Raw genomic sequence first — 22,894 nt, forward strand, 5'->3', positions numbered from 1 at the left:
GTAGGTGCCTTTGAACTGGGTATGGTAGTAGGTGCTTTTGAACTGGGTATGGTAGTAGGTGCTTTTGAACTGGGTATGGTAGTAGGTGCTTTTGAACTGGGTATGGTAGTAGGTGCTTTTGAACTGGGTATGGTAGTAGGTGCTTTTGAACTGGGTATGGTAGTAGGTGCTTTTGAACTGGGTATGGTAGTAGGTGCTTTTGAACTGGGTATGGTAGTAGGTGCTTTTGAACTGGGTATGGTAGTAGGTGCTTTTGAACTGGGTAGGGTAGTAGGTGCTTTGGTAGTAGGTGCTTTTGAACTGGGTATGGTAGTAGGTGCTTTTGAACTGGGTAGGGTAGTAGGTGCTTTTGAACTGGGTAGGGTAGTAGGTGCTTTTGAACTGGGTAGGTAGTAGGTGCTTTGAGGTAGTAGGTGCTTTTGAACTGGGTAGGTAGTAGGTGCTTTTGAACTGTGGTAGTAGGTGCTTTTGAACTGGGTATGGTAGTAGGTGCTTTTGAACTGGGTATGGTAGTAGGTGCTTTTGAACTGGGGTAGGGTGCTAGGGTAGGTGCTTTTGAACTGGGTAGGTAGTAACTGGGTATGGTGCTTTTGAACTGGGTATGGTAGTAGGTGCTTTGAACTGGGTATGGTAGTAGGTGCTTTTGAACTGGGTATGGTAGTAGGTGCTTTGAACTGGGTATGGTAGCTTTTGAACTGGGTACTGGGTATGGTAGTAGGTGCTTTTGAACTGGGTATGGTAGTAGGTGCTGGGTATGGTAGTGCTTTTGAACTGGGTAGGTAGGTGCTTTTGAACTGGGTAGTGGTAACTGGAACTGGGTATGGTAGTAGGTGCTTTTGAACTGGGTATGGTAGTAGGTGCTTTTGAACTGGGTATGGTAGTAGGTGCTTTTGAACTGGGTATGGTAGTAGGTGCTTTTGAACTGGGTATGGTAGTAGGTGCCTTTGAACTGGGTATGGTAGTAGGTGCTTTTGAACTGGGTATGGTAGTAGGTGCCAGGCACACCGGTTTGAGTGTGTCAAGAACTGCAACACTGGGTTTTTCCACGCTCAACAGTTTCCCGTGTGTATCGAGAATGGTCCATCACCCAAAGGACATCCAGCCAACTTGACACAACTGTGGGAAGCATTGGAGTCAACACGGGCCGGCATCCCTGCGGAACGCTTTCGACTCCTTGTAGAGTCCATGACCCGACGAATGGAGGCTGTTCTTGGGGGTGAAACTCAATATTAAGAAGCTCTTGCTAATGTTTTGTATTTACAGTCGAGAAGGTGGTAAGACAATGTGTGCTGGGCACACACAGAGTGTAAATATACCCCCTGTCATCTCAGTCAGCTGTAATGGTTGTTTTGCTCACCTGTGTGGGTGAGCACGGGCGCCATCGGTAATTATCAAGTGTGTACAGGGTGGCGAAGTGTTTGGCAGCTTGTAGCAGTATCACACGAAGACCGGCAGATGCCGCCGTCACCTCTTGCCCATCTGAAGGTGAGTTGGAGCAGAGAGCGTGCAACGAATATCCAAAGCCTTCAACATTATTTGCGTGAAAAGGTTAACGTTGTCCATTCCTATCCCCCCCAAAAAAAAAAATGAATAAATATAAAACATTGGTCAATATATGACTGTATTATAATTTTTGGGGGGCTTCTTGCCCACCCGTCTCCCGGTTCATGTCACACCAGACTATTCATACCACAGACCGTCTCATCCAGAGGAGCAGATTCATTCCGTTTTCCTGGATACCAGAAGATGACACCACTCAACCACATATAGGCTACAGATGGACTAAAAACAGAAGAGCGGTGGACTTATTATTTACAATTCGGGCTATCACAATAACTTTGGGCAATCTGAGCAATTTATGAATGGGAGGCAATCAATGGAGACTTGAACATTGGAGAACAACATTTTGAATAGAATTCTCCCTGGAGGACTTTTATGATCCTAGTAGGCAATTCTTCGCACAGGTTTGCATAGGGATATGGTGCCATAATTTTAGACTGTTGCCACAGCTATGCAATCAACTCAACAGTATGCATGAATCACAGGAATCTCCAACCTTACCGATTTCAACTGCTACAGGGGGCAATTTCTTCCCTAACCAACTGCATCAGCTCATAACGGTCACTACAGTCCTGAGATTTATGAGTTTGGGTTCCCAACCTCTTATGATTGTTATGGATCATATACGGGCTCTTCCTCTCTCACCACGGACACAGGTGCGTAAAAGTGATTCATATGTATTGTATAATCGAACCTGTTTATTCCAGTGTGGATGTGCCCATGATCACTGAATTTCACCGTTTTCTGCTCCCAAGTTTGTATGCATCAATTACGCACAGGCACATCCAAACCTGACAGCTAAGGGGCAATAGCTAAGGGGGCAATACACTCCTTTTCAGAAGATGAACATAAAGCTTTTTGTTCTTTCTCACAGAAAGATGAGAAGGATCCAGATGTCAGAATGATACATATTGATCATTAAATTACACTGTCTGCTCCAAAATGTGGATGAATCAATAACAAGCAATTAAGCACAATTATGCACATCCACAAGTGAGAGCAAGGCAACAGTAAATTAAGTGGAGAGGGCAGAACAGTCAGAAAGCCAAAGCCAAAACTCTCCCTTTATGACTAGCCTATACTTTCCATTTTAGTAGCCTATGATGTGTCAATTTCTGTACTTTTCAGAAACATTTTGTTGGTTCTTTATGCCAGGTTTTGTTTTAAACCTAGTGCACAGGCTATATTGTGTAAATCAATGATAGGCTTACCTCCCGTGAACAGACCAAATAACACAATATTTTAGTTCTGGGTTAACCAAGATTAATGACAGACCTGCTAATGATCATACACATTTTCTCAGAGAAAGAGAAGGAGACAGAAGTCAGAATGGTAAAGGGCAATCCAAAGAAAGCCCGGAAGCCTAGAACAATCTACTCCAGCCTGCAGCTGTGTGTGCTCCAGAGCAGATTCCGAATTAGGCAGTATCTGGCGCTACCTGAACGCGCGGAGAACGCTGCGTCACTTAATTTTCTGACCATGATGGAGGATTTTAAATAGCATTATATTCATTAAGTTAAATATATTTCATACAGTTGAAGTCGGAAGTTTACATACACCTTAGCCAAGTACATTTAAACTCAGTTTTTCACAATTCCTAACATTTAATCCTAGTAAAAAAGTCCCTGTTTTAGGTCAGTTAGGATCACCACTTTATTGTAAGAATGTGAAATGTCAGAATAATAGTAGAGAGAATTATTTATTTCAGCTTTTATTTCTTTCATCACATTCCCAGTGGGTCTGACTTTTACATACACTCAAATCATATTTGGTAGCATTGCGTTTAAATTGTTTAACTTGGGTCAAACGTTTCGGGTAGCCTTCCAAAAGCTTCCAACAATAAGTCCGGTGAATTTTAGCCCATTCCTCCTGACAGAGCTGATGTAACTGAGTCAGGTTTGTAGGCCTCCTTGCTCGCACATGCTTTTTCAGTTCTGCCCACAAATTTTCTGGGGGATTGAGGTCAGGGCTTTGTGATGGCCACTCCAATACCTTGACTTTGTTGTCCTGAAGTCATTTTGCCACAACTTTGGAAGTATGCTTGGAGTCAAGCTTTAACCAAGCATTAACATCCTGACTGATGTCTTGAAATGTTGCTTCAATATATCTACATCATTTCCCTTCCTCATGACGCCATCTATTGTGTGAAGTGCACCAGTCCCTCCTGCAGCAAAGCACCCCCACAACATGATGCCGCCACCCCCATGCTTCATGGTTGGGATGGTGTTCTTCGGCTTGCACACCCTCCCCCTTTTTCCTCCAAACATAACGGTGGTCATTATGACCAAACAGTTCTATTTTTGTTCAATCAGACCGGAGGACATTTCTCCAAAAAGTATGATTTTTGTCCCCATCTGCAGTTGCAAACCGTAGTCTGGCTTTTTTTTATGGCAGTTTGGGATTGATTTGCACTTTTCGCAAACTAAAGTACGTTCATCTCTAGGAGACAACGCATTTCCTTCCTGAGCGGCATGACGGCTGTGTGGTCCCATGGTGTTTACACTTGCATACTATTGTTTGTACAGATGAACGTGGTACCTTCAGGCGTTTGGAAATTACTCCCAACGATGAACCAGACCTGTGGAGGTCTTGGCTGATTTCTTTTGATTTTCCCATGATGTCAAGCAAAGAGGCACAGAGTTTGGAGGTAGGCCTAAAAAATACATCCACAGGTTCACCTCCAATTGACTCAAATTATGTCAATTAGCCTATCAGAAGCTTCTAAAGCCATGACATTATTTCCTGGAATTTTCCAAGCTGTTTAAAGGGACAGTCAACATAGTGCATGTAAACTTCTGACCCACTGGATTTGTGATACAGTGAATTATAAATGAAATAATCTGTCTGTAAACAATTGTTGAAAAAATGACTTATGTCATGTACAAAGTAGATGTCTTAACCGACTTGCGAAAACTATAGTATGTTAACAAGAAATTTGTGGGGTGGTTGAAAAACGAGTTTTAATGACTCCAACCTAAGTGTATGTAAACTTTCGACTTCAACTGTAGGTGCACTGTATATAAGTGTAATATCCTTGCTGGAGATGTAAGGTACTTGACTGGAGGTAGCAGTGCGCTTGTACATATGATGGGAATTTCAAACATCCCCTATACTTGTGCATGTCTACTCCTCTCCCTGCATGTCTACTCCTCTCCCTGCATGTCTACTCCTCTCCCTGCATGTCTACTCCTCTCCCAGGTGAAGATCTGGTTCCAGAACCGTCGCTCCAAGTTGAAGAAGCTGTGGAGAAACGGGCAGATGCCACCAGGACAGCAGGAGACCCCCTGTGACTCCCCTCGGTCCAGCAGCTCTCCTCGACCAACAGCGGTGCACTGGGGCCCCCAGAATCACAGGATTACATAGATAAGCAAAGAGATGGGACTTTATGCCCCCGAACACAAGCGCCCCATTCTTTTACAGGAACTACTCTTGGTACTCACCTGACTGTGGCACTCTCCCAGCTGAATCCCGTACTACATCAGCAATCTAGTCCTACAGATGATGTGGGGTCAATTTACGGGACCAAAGATACTGAAAACCTGCAAAAGGGAAAAGCTGTATGTGTATGTTGTACTCCAATGTTTGACTAGTTTGTTTCAATGAATTCCTACACGTTTGAGATTAACGTTGTTCAGATTCAATATTGTGTAACAAATGTGCCATGTTGTACAGAAAGGAAGAATGTAGCCTATGGAATTTATCCTCTACGGGATCGGTGTCCCTAAACCGGGACGGTTGCTGTTAACGTGCGCTAATGTGACTAGAATGACGTTGTAAGTAACAGCCAACGGTCCAGGACATAGACATGTCTTATATGGGCAGAAAGCTTAAAATGATTGTTAAATCTAACTGCACTGTCCAATTTACAGTAGCTATTACAGTGAAAATATACCATGCTATTGTTTGAGGAGAGTGCACATCAAAACGCTTTTACCATGGCAATTGGTTTGATACATTCACCTCTGAAGGTAAATAATGTACTTCCATTCAGTAACCTTGCTCTGATTTGTCATCCTGAGGGTCCCAGAGATAAAATGTAGCATAGTTTTGTTTGATAAATCCATTTCCATATTCAAATGTAGGAACTACAGTTTGAACCCCTGTTTTCTCTGGCCCCACACCCACTCCGCCCACACATCTAAATGTGTGAAGGTTAGTGTCTTTTCTGTAGGGAAGCTAATTATCCATCATGTATGACATTCCTGGGAGGGTGTAAACTTAATTTCTTTATTACAATAGCATTTTGTATGTTCTCTATAGTTATGTACTTGAAGATGTATCAATTGATGAATTCGGCTCATTTGGAAAAACTCCTGGCAGACTGAAACTTTGCACGCACACTGCTGCCATCTGGTGGCCAAAATCTAAATTGCGCCTAAACTCCTATCTGATAATATGGCCTTTCTCTTGCATTTCAAAGATGATGGAACAGATCTAATGTGTTATATTCTCCTATATTAATTTCACATGTCCACAAACTTTAAAGTGTTTCCTTTCAAATGGTATCAAGAATATGCATATCCTTGCTTCAGGTCCTGAGCTACAGGCAGATAGATTTGGGTATGTCATTTTAGGTGATTTAAAAAAAAAGGGGGGGGTAAGATCCTGAAGAGGTTTTAAAGGGATAGTGAAATATTTTGGCAATCAACCCATCTTTATACTTACCCAGAGTCAGATGTAGTGAATGAACTGAGAGAGAAAGCACGCAACACATTCTACGACATTAAAAAAGCGAATTCAAATTGAAATACCTATTGAAATTTGTCTAAAACAAATTGAATGTGTCATTGAACCAATTGCACTTTATGGCAGCGAGATGTGGGGTCCACTTGCAAAACAAGATTTAACCCAATGGGACAAACACCCCATTGAAACCCTGCATGCAGAGTTCTGTAAGATTCTCCTACATGTCCAGAGGAAAATGTGGGAGCAAACGGTACATATAGGAATAAACATAATACCGTAGAGCAAAGGTGTACATTAGACCACAAGGGGAAGGGGACACACTTAGAGTGCATTTGCCATTCTGGTAAAAACAGGAAACCAAAAAATAACAGACGTAATGGCCAAAGCCATAAAATGCATAAATGTTTAGGATCAAATGCATTGTCTATTGTAGAGGACAGGAAACCAAAGCAAGGCCATGAGTGAATAGGACAGCTGGACATACCGAGGTCAGAAGGACACTCAAAGGAGTGGATCAGCCAAATGACCAACTGATGGACTATAGACATAGGACATATATTATTTTTAGGACATGAAGATGCTGAAGGAATGTTAGAAGAGACACATAGTCTACGAGTCCTAATAAGGACAGTCATACAAAATAACACACCTAGCTAAACATAAGGGGCCCGTAGGATAAGATGGACATGTATTATTTTTGGGACATGAAGAGGTCCTGCCACCATTATAACTTAACTGAAAGCAGATATGGGCGTTATTGGGCGTGAACAAGCAGGAAGCACAGATAGAAAGATAATGGTGGCAGATGGACTGAGGGAAGTAACTTAATTTGCATGTGAGATGGACTCATATGTTGTATGTGTATAAATACAGAGCCAGAGCTTAGAGAAGGGAGTTGTTCTGCGGACCAGCTCGGCTTCTGATACTGTATGTTTGTATTAAAAGCCTATATTGAATGCACAAGTTCTTGCAAGTGTTATATATTGAAACGATTCTCCACGACAAAAACTACAAACAATGCATGCAGGACAGAATTAGGCCAATATCCAATAGTAAAAAAATATTTTAAAAAGAGCAATTAAGTTTTGGAAACATCTAAAATACAGTGCAATGCAATGCCAAGAGCTGAGCAGAGAAAAGAGTCCCCTCATCCAGCTGAGTTCACAAACTTGTTCTACTAACACACTGAAGTCTCAGGGCCAGAACATCCAATCAATCAGAATGAACCAAATTACATCAAAGTCAAAACAAATCTACATGACTTATTGGGAAACACAAGCACAAAGCAAAATGCAGTGCTATCTGGCCCTAAAATGACAGTACACCGTGGCAAACTATTTGAACATGGTTCTTGATCAAAACCTTAGAAAAACCTTGACAAAGTACAGGCTCAGCGAGCACAGCCTTGCCATTGAGGAGGGTAGACACATGAAAACATGGCTCCCTCTAGAGGAAAGGCTGTGCAACCACGGCACCACAGCAGAACAGGAGACAGCTGCATTTCCTGACAAAATGTTTACAAAATATATAAAACAATTAGAGAGTGTAATTTCCCTAAATGTGAAACCTTTACTCAAGGTTTCAAATACCTCCCTGATGAGGATAGGCTACCCGTCCTGTTGGGGGAGGACGCAGAGAGCTGTGGGTTAGCAGCGCACTACATTGCTGCCTGCCATAAAATGAGAGAGAGAGAGAGAGAGAGAGAGAGAGAGAGAGAGAGAGAGAGAGAGAGAGAGAGAGAGAGAGAGAGAGAGAGAGAGAGAGAGAGAGGAGAGAGAGAGAGAGAGAGAGAAGAGAGAGAGAGAGAGAGAGAGAGAGAGAGAGAGAGAGAGGAGAGAGAAAGGAGAGAGAGAAAGAGAGAGAGAGAGAGAGAGAGTCCGTGTTAAACTGATGTCAGATCAGTGGAAAGGGGGAAAGTTTACACACAGTGTTTCAAATTTGGTTTATGATTTTTATTCAATCTGGTGAACAATGGGATGTGAAAAACTTGGAATTTGAAATGAGACCCTATAGACAATCTAGCAAACAGAATATTTAGTTGGCCTTCACAATGTATAGGATTACAGCATTTGGATTAGGCTAATTATTGGAATATTGCTTCAGGGTTTCCAGTCTACCAGGTTGTGTGAGTTTCAGTCTCAGAAAGAACCTACAGGCCATTAAATTATTGGTTGACGTCGGGCTGGGCCCAAGCTCGTAGACGGCCCAAGAGGCAAAAAAATAAAATAAATAAAAACATTTAAATGTATAATTGTTTTTTTTTATCCAACTACATGAGCCCGCTCTCAATGTTCAAAATACAGCAGAGTGCAAAATTTAGCAACAGATGATCAATAGTTTATAAAAATTAAATGTGGAATACATTTTTATCACAAGCACATACATGTATCTGCCAAAATTAAGAAAACACCAAAATAAAGTGTCTTAAAATGGTGTTGTGCCACCACGAGCTGCCAGAACAGCTTCAAAGTGCCTTGGCATAGATTCTACAAGTAGACATAAACCATGCAGAGGAAAAAGCATCCCACACCATAACATATACTTTGTATCCCTTGTTAACTCAAGTGTTTCCTTTATTTTGGCAGTTACGTGTATGCCTACAATCAGGAAGGCTGCAGTTTGGGCAGTATGCACGCCAAATATAGGCTACAGCTTGTTCCTTGTGGCCATAGATTTATAATCCATAAAAGGGTTTTGTAACCTCTTACCCTGGCAATTTGACTGTTAAACTAATGGGTACAGTAGCAATGGATGCCAGTTCTGATTTGAATGGAAAGTGCCATCTATGGATTATATTTCTATGGTTGATTGGGGCTGTCGGTTTTCGCATCGCAGATTTATTTATATTTGTATGTACAGTTTAGAAATCAGAAGACTAATCTGTCTGTGGAACTAATAGAAAGCATTTTTTTCTCAACACCTCCCAATTTGTAGCTAACAGCAGCACTATTTTTCAAAGTAGCTCATTTTGAGATAGGCTATTGCCAAGATGAGGGGCCTATGATTTTTTAATCCGGTCCTGGCTGAGTAAAGCCAAGAAGTATGCTTTGATAACCTATAAAAAGGCGATGATGCTCAGGAATAGACTGTATTTTCCTCTGAAGACATTTAATATTTTATTGTTCAATAAATTCACTTCGACTTGGACTGATAAACGAAAATAAGTAATAATACATTAAATAAAAAAGCGAGCTCTGGTGCAATTTGAGACGATTGCATCAAACCCACTAGTCTAGTGCAGTGTGCCCATCTGTCTTTTTGTGCTAAAGGTTGGGGCGTGTCGTGTGTTAATTTCGCTGTAGTAATCGCGTGACAACATTCCACGGTTTGAGCATTCCATGGGTGATGTAATGATATGTTTATTGCACGGGTTTGAAATGTGAGCATGAAATTAGACCACTACCTCACTGACCGCTATTCAGATCAATTAACCTGGTCACACCAAAAAGAATGTCGTTTGGGAAAACGAATAATAAACCAGGTGTATTCCAGGTGTATTCTGCATGCATAGCCCCGTAGGCATACAGGTAACTGCCAAAAATAAAGGAAACGCTTGAGTAAACAAGGGATACAAAGTATATGTTATGATGTGGGGTGCATTCTCCTGGCATGGTTTATGTCTACTTGTAGAATCTATGCCAAGGCACTTTTAAAGCTGTTCTGGCAGCTCGTGGTGATACAACACCCCTTTACAGTTTTTTTTTACAATCGTTAACAGGCAGAGGAGTAACTTGACCGGGCAGAGGAGTAGCTGGATCAGGCAAAGGAGTAGTCGGACCAGGACAAGGGAGGTAGGGGGAGAGGAGTAAGAATGCGTGGTGGTGTTACATTTACATTATTACATTTAAAGTCATTTAGCAGACGCTCTTATCCAGAGCGACCCCTTACAAATTGGTGCATTCACCTTATGACATCCAGTGGAACAGCCACTTTACAATAGTGCATCTAAATCTTTGAAGGGACTGGTGAGAAGGATTACTTTATCCTATCCTAGGTATTCCTGAAAGAGGCTGGGGTTTCAGGTGTCTCCGGACAAAGGAGTTCAAAGGAGTTCAAAGGAGAGTAAGAGCTGTTGTCACTGACGAAATAAGAGCCGCCATCATAGACCCTAGGATAAACCGTGTTCTATCACCGAGAGAGACTGGTGAAAAAGTCCAGCCTAATACTATGGTCTATCACTGAGAGAGACTGGTGAAAAAGTCCAGCCTAATACTATGGTCTATCACTGAGAGAGGCTGGTGAAAAAGTCCAGCCTAATACTATGGTCTATCACTGAGAGAGACTGGTGAAAAAGTCCAGCCTAATACTATGGTCTATCACTGAGAGAGGCTGGTGAAAAAGTCCAGCCTAATACTATGGTCTATCACTGAGAGAGACTGGTGAAAAAGTCCAGCCTAATACTATGGTCTATCACTGAGAGAGACTGGTGAAAAAGTCCAGCCTAATACTATGGTCTATCACTGAGAGAGACTGGTGAAAAAGTCCAGCCTAATACTATGGTCTATCACTGAGAGAGACTGGTGAAAAAGTCCAGCCTAATACTATGGTCTATCACTGAGAGAGACTGGTGAAAAAGTCCAGCCTAATACTATGGTCTATCACTGAGAGAGGCTGGTGAAAAAGTCCAGCCTAATACTGGACCCATGCAATCATGGGTCTATCACTGAGAGAGGCTGGTGAAAGAGTCCAGCCCAATCTCAGATGGTCAACCTTGGCTTCCATTATCCAGAATTTTCAGCAAACCAACAGGTCAGTAATGCATTTCACAAAGGCTTCTTCTATCATTACTGTTTCTATGTCCACAGTAACTGTAGGCCACCAGTCCCAATGCAAATACATAAGGTTGTATTTTTGTTCCTCTAAAGGATGCAACTTCTTCCTCTCTCTGGGGGAGAAGAGGAAAGCTCATCAGTGAAAACCAAGAGCATGCCATTGTAGGATTGGTCATTGCTGACAATGCAATTAAAACTGAGAGAAATTCAGACTAGAATTGTAGAGGACAACCTGGTATTTCACAGTGTGGAAAGCATCAGGCTCCCATCGCTCAGACTCTGACCAAACACAGAGTTGGAATGAAACAGTTGTACACAGTTCCTTTTGAAAGGGACAGTGAGTGGGTTAAGTAACTCCGGCACCAATACGTATCAGGTATGGTGTCCATCCAATATGTCTTGTTCTATAGTGAGTTTTACACTATGCTACTCTACATGTAAACATGGGTTACAGTACATATAGTAGGACACACTGAAAATAATTTACACATAGTGTTTGATTTCTTTCAGATTCATAGAGTTGGAGGCTAATCAGACCCCACATTAAATAATTTATGTAGACGAGGCAGGGTTTAACCTTTCAAAAACACATCGGTGGGGAAGAAACGTCATCGGGAAAAGTTCATGTGCCCGGTCAGAGAGGAGCAAATATCACAATGTGTGCTGCAATCTGGAGTGCTGGTTTGGTCCTGCAGAAATGCCAGATTGGTCCCTACAACACTGAGCTCCTTCTTTTGGTTTTAGATGACCTCCACCAACAACTGGTGCCAGAAGCAGAAAGGGAGCCGCTGGGAGGAAACATGAGGACATTTATGATTGCATGAGGCAATGTAGCATTCCACCAATCACAAACTGGTCTGCAGCCCATCCAAAAATGGTTTCCCTTTTCCTCCCCCTCTACTCGCCTTTCCTCAACCCCATTGAGTAATGTTTTTCTACCTGGAGGTGGAAAGTGTATGATCATCGGCCACATGACCAAATGTCCCTCCTGGATGCAATGGAAGCCGGCTGCAGAGACATCTCAGCTGAAGACTGTCAGGGCTGGATAAGGCATGATAAGCGTTTCTATCCAAGGTGCAGAGACATCTCAGCTATTATTGGATTACTGCTTCAGGGTTTCCAGTCTACCAGGTTGAGTGAGTTTCAGTCTCAGAGAGTGCCCACAGGTCTTTAAATAATTGGTTGATGTGTAACCTATAGGTCTATGCATGCAGAATACACCTGGTTTATTATTCGTTTTCCCAAACTCAAAATGATGTGTGGCCAGGTTAATTGGTCAAATGATCTGGATTGTGGTCTGTTTTCAGGCTCCGATTTCAAACCTGTGCAAAAAGGCGTATCCTTACAACGTCTACGGAATGCTCAAACCGTGGAATGTTGGCACACGATTACTACAGCTAACACACCTAGTTTTTTTTAACAAAAAAAGACAGATGGGACACACTGCACTAGACTAGCGGGTTTGTTGCAATCGTCTCAAATTGCACCGGAGCTCGCGTTTTTATTTCATTTATTTGGAATTATCCAGTGAAAGCGTTTGCGCCAGCGACTATACGTGACGTCAAAACCAGTATGGCGTTCGAGGTGACTTCGGCATTGCTTGCTTTACGTTTATAGAAATCGTTTTTAATGTAGTCTATGTGCTTTATCTGTTTCGTTGTACATAGTTTCTGGGATCATTTGACTGCGCTAAAGCCCGGTCTCTGGCCTTGAATGAACAGCCACAAACCAGTTGGCGATAGGGCGAGCAGATGTATCTTTTGATTATCATTGCAATACTACAGCTAACTGGCAATATTGTGCAATAATGACAACCGCATCATTCAACTCCCCACTCGTCTGATCTATTCTTTGCGGTTTTAAACCCAACGAGTCATTGGAATGGTTTGTGTCTTCATCTGAGTAGATGGCTATAAGAATAGCAACACAACTTGGAAACAGTTAACTACTTTCGTTAGTTAGAAACACTGTTTTTCATAGTCAACTCGCCTACACAGTAATAGCTTGTGTGATTGTTTTTTCTCCATTAGCTTTCGTTTTGACAAGTAATTGTCGGTCTCGTATAATCGCAATCTTTCAAGTCTGCTTTTGAAATATTTTAATTTGTTATTTCTAATTGCAAGGACACAACCTCAAGGCATTCCAGTTTTATCCAATTGTCACCAGCTAGATAATATTTATTACTGATAACGTTATTTGTCATCAACCAAAACTGCTGATCTGTTTGCATTCAGCGATATAAATACGTTCACTGTGTTTTCGCTGCACAACGTCAAATGATGCGATAATACAGCGTTTCCCAAACTCGGTGCGTGTTTTATTTATTTCCTTAACACTACACAGCTGATTCAAATGATCATAGCTAGATGATTCGTTGATTATTTCAATCAGCTGTGTGGCAAGAACCAAAACGTGCACCGAGTTTGGGAAACGTTACCTTAACGTTATACTATTATTCGTATTGCTTGGCAGGTGCAATCCACCAAACGAGCGGACCCGAACGAGCTGAAGGTTATTTTTCAGAAGGTAAGAGCATCTCTGGTTGTCCTTCACTTTTACGCCTGCTGTAGAGTTCAGGAAAGATTTTGGGCTAGGGTGAACTAATTAGAGGTCTGACATCATTTAGCTTGCGGGTGTCTTGTGAGGAGCTGTGTGACTGAATACCCTACCACGCACAGTGCTTGATTTGGGCAGAAGTTCGCTGGAGTTGAATACCGGAATCTCACAATGTTCTGCTACTTGATCTCATGATCTTCTTACATAATTATTAGCTCAAAAGTATTGTGGAGCGCCAACACCTACATATAAACCCACAATGAGTACTGACACCCATTTAAGTCCAAGTCGAACACCACACTACAGTGCTAGTCAAAAGTTTGGACACTTAATTCGATGGTTAGTTATTTTTCCTATTTTCTACATTGTAGAATAATCTATGAAATGACACATGGAATCATGTAGTAACCCCCAAATATTTTAGATTTGTCAAAGTAGTCACCCTTTGCACAATCTTGGCATTCTCTCAACTAGCTTCATCAGGAATGCTTTTCCAACTGTCTTTAAGGAGTTCCCCACGTATGTTAAGCACTTGTTGGCTGCTTTCCCTTCTCTCTGCGGTCCAACTCATCCCAAACCATCTAAATTGGGTTGAGGTCAGGTGATTTGTGGAAGCCAGGTCATCTGACGCAACACTCCATCACTCTCCTTGGTCAAATAGCCCTTACACAGCCTGGATGTGTGTTTTGGGTCAATGTCCTGTTGAAAAACAATATAATAATAATATAATATATGCCATTTAGCAGACGCTTTTATCCAAAGCGACTTAGTCATGTGTGCATACATTCTACGTATGGGTGGTCCTGGGAATCGAACCCACTACCCTGGCGTTACAAGCGCCATGCTCTACCAACTGAGCTACAGAAGGGTTGGTTCCACTAAGCGCAAACCAGGTGGGATGGCGAATCGCTGCAGAATGCTGTGGTAGCCATTCTGGTTAATAAGTGTGCCTTGAATTCTAACTAGATCAGACAGTGTCACCACCTCCATGCTTCACAGTGGGAACCACACATGCAGAGAGCTGTTCACCGACTCTGCGTCTCACAAAGACACTGGTTGTAACCAAATATCTCTAATTTGGACTCCTGAGACCAAAGAACAGATTTCCACAGGTCTGATGTTCATGTTTCCTGGCCAAAGCAAACCTCTTCTTCTTATTGGTGTACTTTAGTAGTGGTTTCTTTGCAGCAATTTGATCATGGAAGGCCTGATTCACACAGTCTCCTCTGAACAGTTGCTGTCTGTTACTTGAACTCTGTGAAGCTTTTATTTTGGGCTACTATCTGAGGTGCAGTTGACTCTAATGAACGTATCCTCTGCAGCAGAGGTAACTTCCTTGCCAGTGGTGGTCCTCATGAGAGCCAGTTTCATCCAAGCGCTTTTGATGGTTTTTGCGACTACACTTGGAAGACCCTTTCAAAGTTCTTGACATTTTTCTGGATTTACTGACTGACTTCGTGTCTTAAAGTAATGACGGACTGTCGTTTCTCTTTGCTTATTTGAGCTGTTCTTCTGTATACCATCCCTACCTTGTCACAACACAAGGGATTGGCTCAAATGCATTAATTCCACAAATTCACTTTTAACAAGGCACACTTGTTAATTGAAATGCGTTCCTCATGAAGCGGGCTTGAGAATGCCAAGCTTGTGTAAAAGCTGCCACGGTGGCTGTTTTGAAGAATCTCAAATATAATTTTCATTTGTCTAACACTTTTTTTTGGTTACTACATGATTCCATATGTGTTTTTTTTTTAAACCCTGGAATGAGGTAGGTGTGTCCAAACTGTATGTCTCACCTTGCAAGATGAGTGCGGGGCAGCAGATTGTACATTAGGCTCTACAGTGAGGTCCACCTTAGTATGTCAGTTTTTAGCAGGAAGCACAAAGTGACACTGTCTATTTCTGTTTTACCCCCCCCCAGCATGCCAGTGTTGTGGATGCAGATGGCGAGAAGTTGATGACCCCAGGGGACTTTGTGCAGAAGTACCTGGGCCTGCACACACAGATCCACCACAACCCCAAAACTGTCCAGCTCATCGCCGGTGTAGCCGACACAACCAAGGACGGGTGAAGAGCTGCCTACGTTAACCCTCTCTCTCATCCGTCTCTTTCGCTGTCTTTCTCTCTCCCTTATCCTGTCTCCACCAAGTACATGGTTAACAGTTGATTATGCTTAGACTGCTGTCTCCTCATTCTATTTGTCTCCTGTCGTGCTCCCTCTCCACATCAACCATGGGAGATTGTTTTCATTGTGCAGAAGGCTCCTGCAGTAATGAATGATAGAGGTTTCATACCCACACATATACAATGGTGATACATAGATCAGTTCATTAGGATGTTATTTGGTCTAAGAACAGAAGCTGCCTTAATGGGTGCTCATAGATTAGATTATACACACACACTGCACAAGCCCTTTCAATACACTTAATCCACTCTTATATGAGAGGCTTAAATAGTTAATGATTCTGAAAACATTTACTCCTTCAAGGTCAAATTTCTCAAAGTAACAGGTGTGCCTTTTTTTTAATGGTTAGGATTCAGCGCTCTCACCGCCGCGGCCCGGGTTTGATTCCTGGTCAGGGAACTAATGTTTTGAGTGGCAGGTAGCCTAGTGGTTAGAGCATTGGGCCAGTAACCAAAAGGTTGCTGGATCGAATCCCGAGCTGACAAGGTAAAGTTCTGTCGTTCTGCCCCCGAACAAAAGGCCTACCGGGGAGCAGTGGTTACCTGCCAACATTGTAAATAAGAATTTGTTCTTAACTGACTTGCCTAGTTAAATGAAGGTTAAAAAAATACAAACGTAAACAGTAAAAATACTAAGTAAAGTTTGTAACCTAGGTCAGTCATGTAATGGATACAAGTGTGTCTTGCAGGGGGATGAAGCACATGTCTGTCATTCAGCGCTGTTTAAAAGTGACAACCTACAAGCAGCGAGTCTTTTCACTTATAAGTCTCTAGAGAAATTACCTGAAAGCCATTACAATTGGTTTACAGTATTTGAAATGAATGGAGTCATTTTGAAGAAATAGTGCATGGCCTAATTTCTCCCTACATCACTGCTGACATTTTATTACGTTTCAGTCAAAATGGAACCTTTCTCCCTCTGATTGGCTCTGTATCTGAAGCGTTGTCCTTCATGGCATCGCGCATATTGTTTTAATGTTGCTTCTCTCTTTCTCTTTCTCTCTTTCTTAAAAAAACACACAGGCTGATCTCATTCCAGGAGTTCTTGGCATTTGAGTCAGTGCTGTGTGTTCCGGACGCTCTCTTTATCGTAGCCTTCCAGTTGTTTAACAAGACCGGCACTGGAGACATCTCCTTTGGTACGTATGTGACTGTTGGGGTGGTGTCGTTACCTGCTTTCAACTGTTTCCAGCCCCCAAAAGAATGCACATATGTTAACGCTGGTCTGTCATAGAATGAGCAGAACCGATTATTGTCCCGGTGTTCACAGATGCACAGAAAAAAAGTAAGAGATGATGTGAAGACTTTAAAAAAATTTTTTTTTTAAATGGCACAACTAATATGGCCGCCGTTCCTCCCCGTCACATAACGTTGCATTGAATGGGAATGTCCATTCTGCTCATTCTAATTCTAATGTTCTCTCGATCTGTCCATCCCTCAAACAGAGGATGTGCGGGACATCTTCAGCCAGACCACTGTGCACCACCACATCCCCTTTAACTGGGACTGTGAGTTCATCTGCCTGCACTTTGGACACGACCTCAAGAAATGCCTCGGCTACCTCGAGTTCACCCAGTTTCTACAGGTATACACTCACACACTCAGTCGTGCATATGCACACGCTCCATGGCGCTCACGCGATGACATATTGCGTGTGTGAAATTCCAATAGCATAACAACACGGCAGGAACATGTATAATTGCAAGACATTTGCTTTAAAACTCTTGTGTTCTCTCCGCCCTGTGGCAAATGTGTAGAAAATGTAGCTCTATAAAACGCCCCCGTTTTTGTCTCCGGGCCAAGAGGAGGGCATCTAAAACTATGCCAGTGGCCTCGCCCGCTACCACAGCCCACGTTAACTTTGCCACCACTGTTGAAAAATATCCTAGGGGAAGCACTGCACACGTTGTTCTCTACCTACAGGAGTTGCAGTTGGAGCATGCGCGCCAGGCCTTTGCCCAGAAGGACAAGAACAAGAGCGGCACCATCTCTGCCATGGACTTCAGTGACATCATGGCCACAATCCGACACCACATGCTTACAGTGTTTGTGGAGGAAAACCTGGTTTCGGTAAGAGCGAGTGTGTGTTTTATAAGAGTCCGCGTGTTAACAAACGGGGAGTAATGGAGAGGGCGTCCCTGTTCTAACGCCTTCCACGGTGCAATTGTCCTCCCAGGCTGCGGGGGGCAGCACCTCTCACATGGTCAGCTTCTCCTACTTCAACGCCTTCAACGCTCTGCTCAACAACATGGAGCTGATCCGCAAGATCTATAGCACGCTGGCCGGGACCCGCAAGGACACACAGGTCACTCAAGGTAACATGCGTGCACCTTAACCTATACAGGCCCTTGCGTATACCCACAAAACACATTCCCATCGTATACCCCCCCCCCACACACACACTGTACTGACACCGCCACACTGGTCAGAAGTGCTCCAGACGTGTGAGAGGAGTAGCGTGATCCCACTTTGCCAGTCGTCTGTCAGCAGGGGAACTGTCATTGGCAAGCTCTCTCAATCTCTCTGCAGTATGTGTGGATGCACAGCGTGTGTTAATGCAGACTATTAACCCATCTCTCTCTAGAGGAGTTTGCCCATGCTGCGAACAAGTTTGGCCAGGTCTCTCCCATGGAGATTGACATCCTGTACCAGCTATCAGGCCTACACTCCCACTCTGGGTAAACATGCACTGCTCTAAAAGCCTTGTACTGTATACACACCTGTTCACCTGAGTGTTGTGGTAATGACGCGGTGTTGTCTCAGGCGCCTGAACTTTGCTGACATTGAGAGGATAGCCCCGCTGGAGGAGGGAGCGCTGCCCTATCACCTGGCTGAGTTCCAGAAACTGGTAAGAGACATGCATTTGTGTGTGTGACTGCGCGTGAGTGAGTGCGCATGCGAGTCAAACTTTCCTCTCTCTGTGTAGCAGAGCCAGGGTGATGGTTCCAGGTCCGTACTGATGCAGGCCGCAGAGTCGGCCTACCGGTTCAGCTTGGGCTCCATTGCTGGAGGTAAGGGACTGGGGGTGGTGTGATGTAAGGAATACTTTCATGGAATATATCCCCCCCACCCCCCAAATAAAAAGTGACTTGGTTTAAAAAAAAATGTAAAAAAAGTTTAGCCTAGTTTCAATAGCACACTTGTGTGTCTCCTAGCTATGGGAGCTACGGCAGTGTATCCGATAGACCTGGTGAAGACAAGGATGCAGAACCAGAGGAGTACAGGCTCGTTCGTAGGAGAACTGATGTACAAGAACAGCTTTGACTGTGCCAAGAAGGTGCTGCGCTACGAAGGATTCTTTGGATTCTACAGAGGTACGGACGGACACTGTGCGTTCTTGGTTGCTCTCCTGCTCGCTTTTCCTCCCCTCTTTGCCTGCTATTTTGCCTTTCTACACTGCGCTTGCATTTCTGCTGTCTCTTCTGTTGATGGAAAAAGGACTGCAAGACTGCCATGTAATTGTTGGCTCACCCACACTGCATCACTCAACCGGCCTCCATCCATTCACTTCTTCCTTTGTTCTTAAATTCTCACCTTTTCCTTCATTACTCGTACTCTCTTTTTCTCCTCCCTTTCTCCCCTAAGAAACTGTTGTCGTCATGAGACGTGGTTCATGTCATATGTGGACTCAATCTCCCATGCTGCCCTGCAGGTCTTCTTCCCCAGCTCATAGGTGTGGCTCCAGAGAAGGCAATCAAACTTACGGTGAGTCTCACTCCTCCCCCTCCACTCAGCCAATCACGATGGACGTGCACCTTAAGATGACGCAACACGTATTTTGTTGAAGACATGCCTGACTATTCTCTCTGTAGTACTTATTTGCTAATTTATCTCCTCGCTCTCTGTTCTCCCTGTAGATGAATGACTTTGTGAGAGATAAGTTCACTGGTAAAGACGACACCATTCCCTTCGTTGCTGAGGTGCTGGCCGGAGCCTGTGTGAGTATGACCCGACGACCAAACCTGTTCCTGTCAAACTTCCCAACTCTAAACGCGTCCCGTTCTGTTCTACCTGAATGGGAAGCTGTGGTAGCCTCCCCTCCCTTCATGTCTTTGGTACTCATTTCACTTTATGTCTCTCTCTCTCTGCAGGCAGGGGGTTCCCAAGTGGTCTTTACGAACCCGCTGGAGATTGTCAAGATCAGACTCCAGGTGGCAGGAGAGATCACGACAGGACCCAGAATTGGCGCCCTCAGTGTCATCCGAGACCTTGGCTTGTTCGGCCTCTACAAGGTAGGCGTGTGTGGCCATTACGTCTGGTGTCATTGTTCTTGTATTTTGGTAAACGAAAGCCCTTTTGATTGAAAGTAATGCCTTTTTATTTTCTCGTATGTAGGGTGCTAAAGCATGTTTACTGAGAGACATCCCGTTCTCAGCCATCTTCTTCCCGGTGTATGCCCACACCAAGACTCAGTTTGCCGACGAGCAGGGTAGACTAGGCCCGTTACAGCTGCTAGCTTCCGGAGCCATCGGAGGTACAGACCTATTCACACTTTCTAATTCTACTTGATTGTCAAAAACAGTCATGGCTTCAAGTGACACCCTTTCTAACTCTATTTCCCAGGCATCCCTGCTGCCTCCCTGGTGACACCTGCTGATGTCATCAAGACACGCCTGCAGGTAGCAGCGAGGGTGGGACATACCACCTACACTGGAGTCATGGACTGTTTCAGGAAAATCACGCAGGAGGAGGGATTCGGAGCACTGTGGAAGGGAGCTGGAGGTATGTGTTGTGGTGTTTGTCTGTAAAAGTGACTACACAAATGGGAATTCACTTTCTGTCTCGCCCCCCAGCTCGTATGTGTCGATCCTCTCCTCAGTTTGGAGTAACTCTGGTGACCTATGAGCTTCTACAGAGGTGGTTAAATGTGGACTTCGGAGGACAGTGAGTGCACGCACACACTACCCACTGTTATAACCCAAGATACCACTGTTAGTTAAGCTCCAATGTCTCATTTCCCTCGATCTTTCTCCAGTCGTCCGACGGGGTCTGAGCCCACTCCTAAATCTCGTGTCTCTGAGCTTCCTCCGGTCAGTGCTGACCACGTGGGAGGCTACCGTCTGGCCGCGGCCACCTTCGCTGGCGTGGAGAACAAGTTTGGCCTTCATCTGCCCAAGTTCAAGTCCTCTGGAGTGCTCTCCATTCTCTCTGACCCCGTTGACCCCTCTTCTGCCCTCCCTCAAGAGGCTGCCGCCCCCCCCTAAAGACTAGCCTCTAACTGCCTGCCGCCACCACTCCACTAAGGGCTATGCACTTAGACAGACATGCAATACTGATCAACACACACATTTTGAGGGGCCATGTACACCGATATGCACACACGTACAGTCCTAGGGGCCATGTGCACAGCTATAAGCACCAACACCCCAGGGTCTACTCTAGTGCTCTAACCCTGGTTCTGGAGACATGACTGTAGGTCCATTGTTGAAGCAGGCATTAACCTGAACACTACTGTTGTATCTCCAGTGGCTCTCCTTTCTTTTCTTTCCATTCTGCTTTTCATATGAAATCAGTGGTTTGAAAGGAGCCTTCTCTCTCTCTATTCCTTTGCTCTCTCGCTCTCATTCCTCTCCATCTCTGGTGGCTCCTCTCTTCTCATGAATAATTGATTATAATTTTTTGGGGGCGCTACTACGATTGGACAGTGTGTGGGAGATATTTGATTGGACAGCATGTGGAAGGCTTTACTCTGAGTGGGCCTTGCACAGGAAGTTGCTGTACAGAGATGTGACACAGCTGGAAAGGAACATTACTGATGTTAGAGCGATATTAATGCAACATTGGAGAACAATGTTATGGTAATGATAGCGCAACGTTTCGGTTACAGAAATGTTGCGGTAATGTTAAAAAGCAATGTGACTCATGTTGGAGTTACGTTAGATTGAAGTCGGGCCTTCGTCTCTTGAGAAACACTCTTACTGATCTACAGACCTTTTCAAACTGTTTGAGGAGAATTGTCGGCAAAGGATTAGGTAACTTAAATTCATTCAGTGTATTTTATTGAAATAAACTGATTTAATTTCACACCTGAAAATATTTCATATCAAGGAGAATGAACAGCAAATTTGGCCAAGCAAAAGCGAACCAATAGTTTGTGGAAAACTAGACAAAATGTAATTAGATACACAACATATCTATACAGAGTTTGGTAAACTCCAACAAAGAATTATAATGGACAATGTTGTGACAAGTCTTGTTGGAATACGAACTAGAATTCGGTATCCAACGTGGAGGATAGTTCCAGAAGGTACATGGAGTTTGGCAAAGTGTTCAGACCCCTTATGTTATAGCCTTATTCTAAAATTGCTAAATAGTCCCCCCCTCTCTCAATCTACACACACTACCTCCATGACAAAGCAAAAACTAATTTGAAGACATTTTAAATAATTTATTAATGGAAATATTAAATTTACATAGGTATTCAGACTCTTTACTCAGTACTTTGTAGTAGCACCTTTGGCAGCGATTACAGCCTTCTTGGGTATGACGCTACAAGTTTGGCACATCTGTATTCTGAGATTATTCCATTTTTATCTGCAGATCCTCAAGCTCTGTCAGGTTGGATGGGGAGCGTCGCTGCACAGCTATTTTTCAGGTCTCTCCAGAGATGCTCTGGCTGGGCCACTCAAGGACATTCAGAGACTTGTCCCGAAGCCACTCCTGTGTTGTCTTGGCTGTGTGCTTAGGGTTGTTGTCCTGTTGGATGGTGAACATTCGCCCCTGTCTGAGGTCCCTGAGTGCTCTGGATCAGGTTTTCGTCAAGGATCTCTTTGTACTTTGCTCAGTTCATCTTTCCCTTGATCTTCCTGTCACTGAAAAACATCCCAACAGCATAATGCTGCCACCCCCATGCTTCACCGTAGGGATGTTGCCAAGTTTCCTCCAGACATGGTGCTTGGCATTCAGGCCAAAGAGTTCAATCTTGGTTTTATCAGACCAGAGAATCTGCTCCTGCGAATTGCTCAGTTTGGCTGGGTGGCCAGCTATAGGAAGAGTCTTGGTGGTTCCAAACATCCATTTAAGAATGACTGTGGCCACTGTGTTTTTTGGGGACCTTCAATCCTGCAGACATTTTTTTTTGGTACTCTCCCCAGATCTGTACCTCGATACAATCCTGTCTCGGCGCTCTACGGACA

The 22,894-nt window shown here is 43.7% G+C and overlaps 1 protein-coding gene and 1 pseudogene across 1 annotated transcript; both read left to right on the forward strand.

Annotated features, from left to right (window-relative positions):
- The first annotated feature begins 1,455 nt into the window (after positions 1–1,455).
- On the forward strand, positions 1,456–5,037 carry LOC127907696 (homeobox protein Dlx2b-like; annotated as a pseudogene).
- Positions 5,038–13,484: 8,447 nt separating this feature from the next.
- LOC118395032 (electrogenic aspartate/glutamate antiporter SLC25A12, mitochondrial-like) lies at positions 13,485–22,000 on the forward strand (the record flags this gene model as incomplete). The annotated part of the gene is made up of 17 exons (XM_035788801.2): positions 13,485–13,544; positions 15,496–15,641; positions 16,782–16,897; positions 17,204–17,343; positions 17,682–17,828; positions 17,935–18,073; positions 18,343–18,436; positions 18,522–18,606; positions 18,685–18,769; positions 18,914–19,072; positions 19,411–19,463; positions 19,616–19,696; positions 19,850–19,990; positions 20,094–20,232; positions 20,322–20,480; positions 20,552–20,642; positions 20,734–22,000. Coding segments are annotated over 17 exons (2,064 nt in total), but the record flags the coding sequence as incomplete, so codon positions are not given.
- Between the last annotated feature and the right edge of the window lie 894 nt (positions 22,001–22,894).

Source organism: Oncorhynchus keta, chromosome 15 (assembly GCF_023373465.1).
Source record: "Oncorhynchus keta strain PuntledgeMale-10-30-2019 chromosome 15, Oket_V2, whole genome shotgun sequence".
NCBI lineage: Eukaryota > Metazoa > Chordata > Actinopteri > Salmoniformes > Salmonidae > Oncorhynchus > Oncorhynchus keta.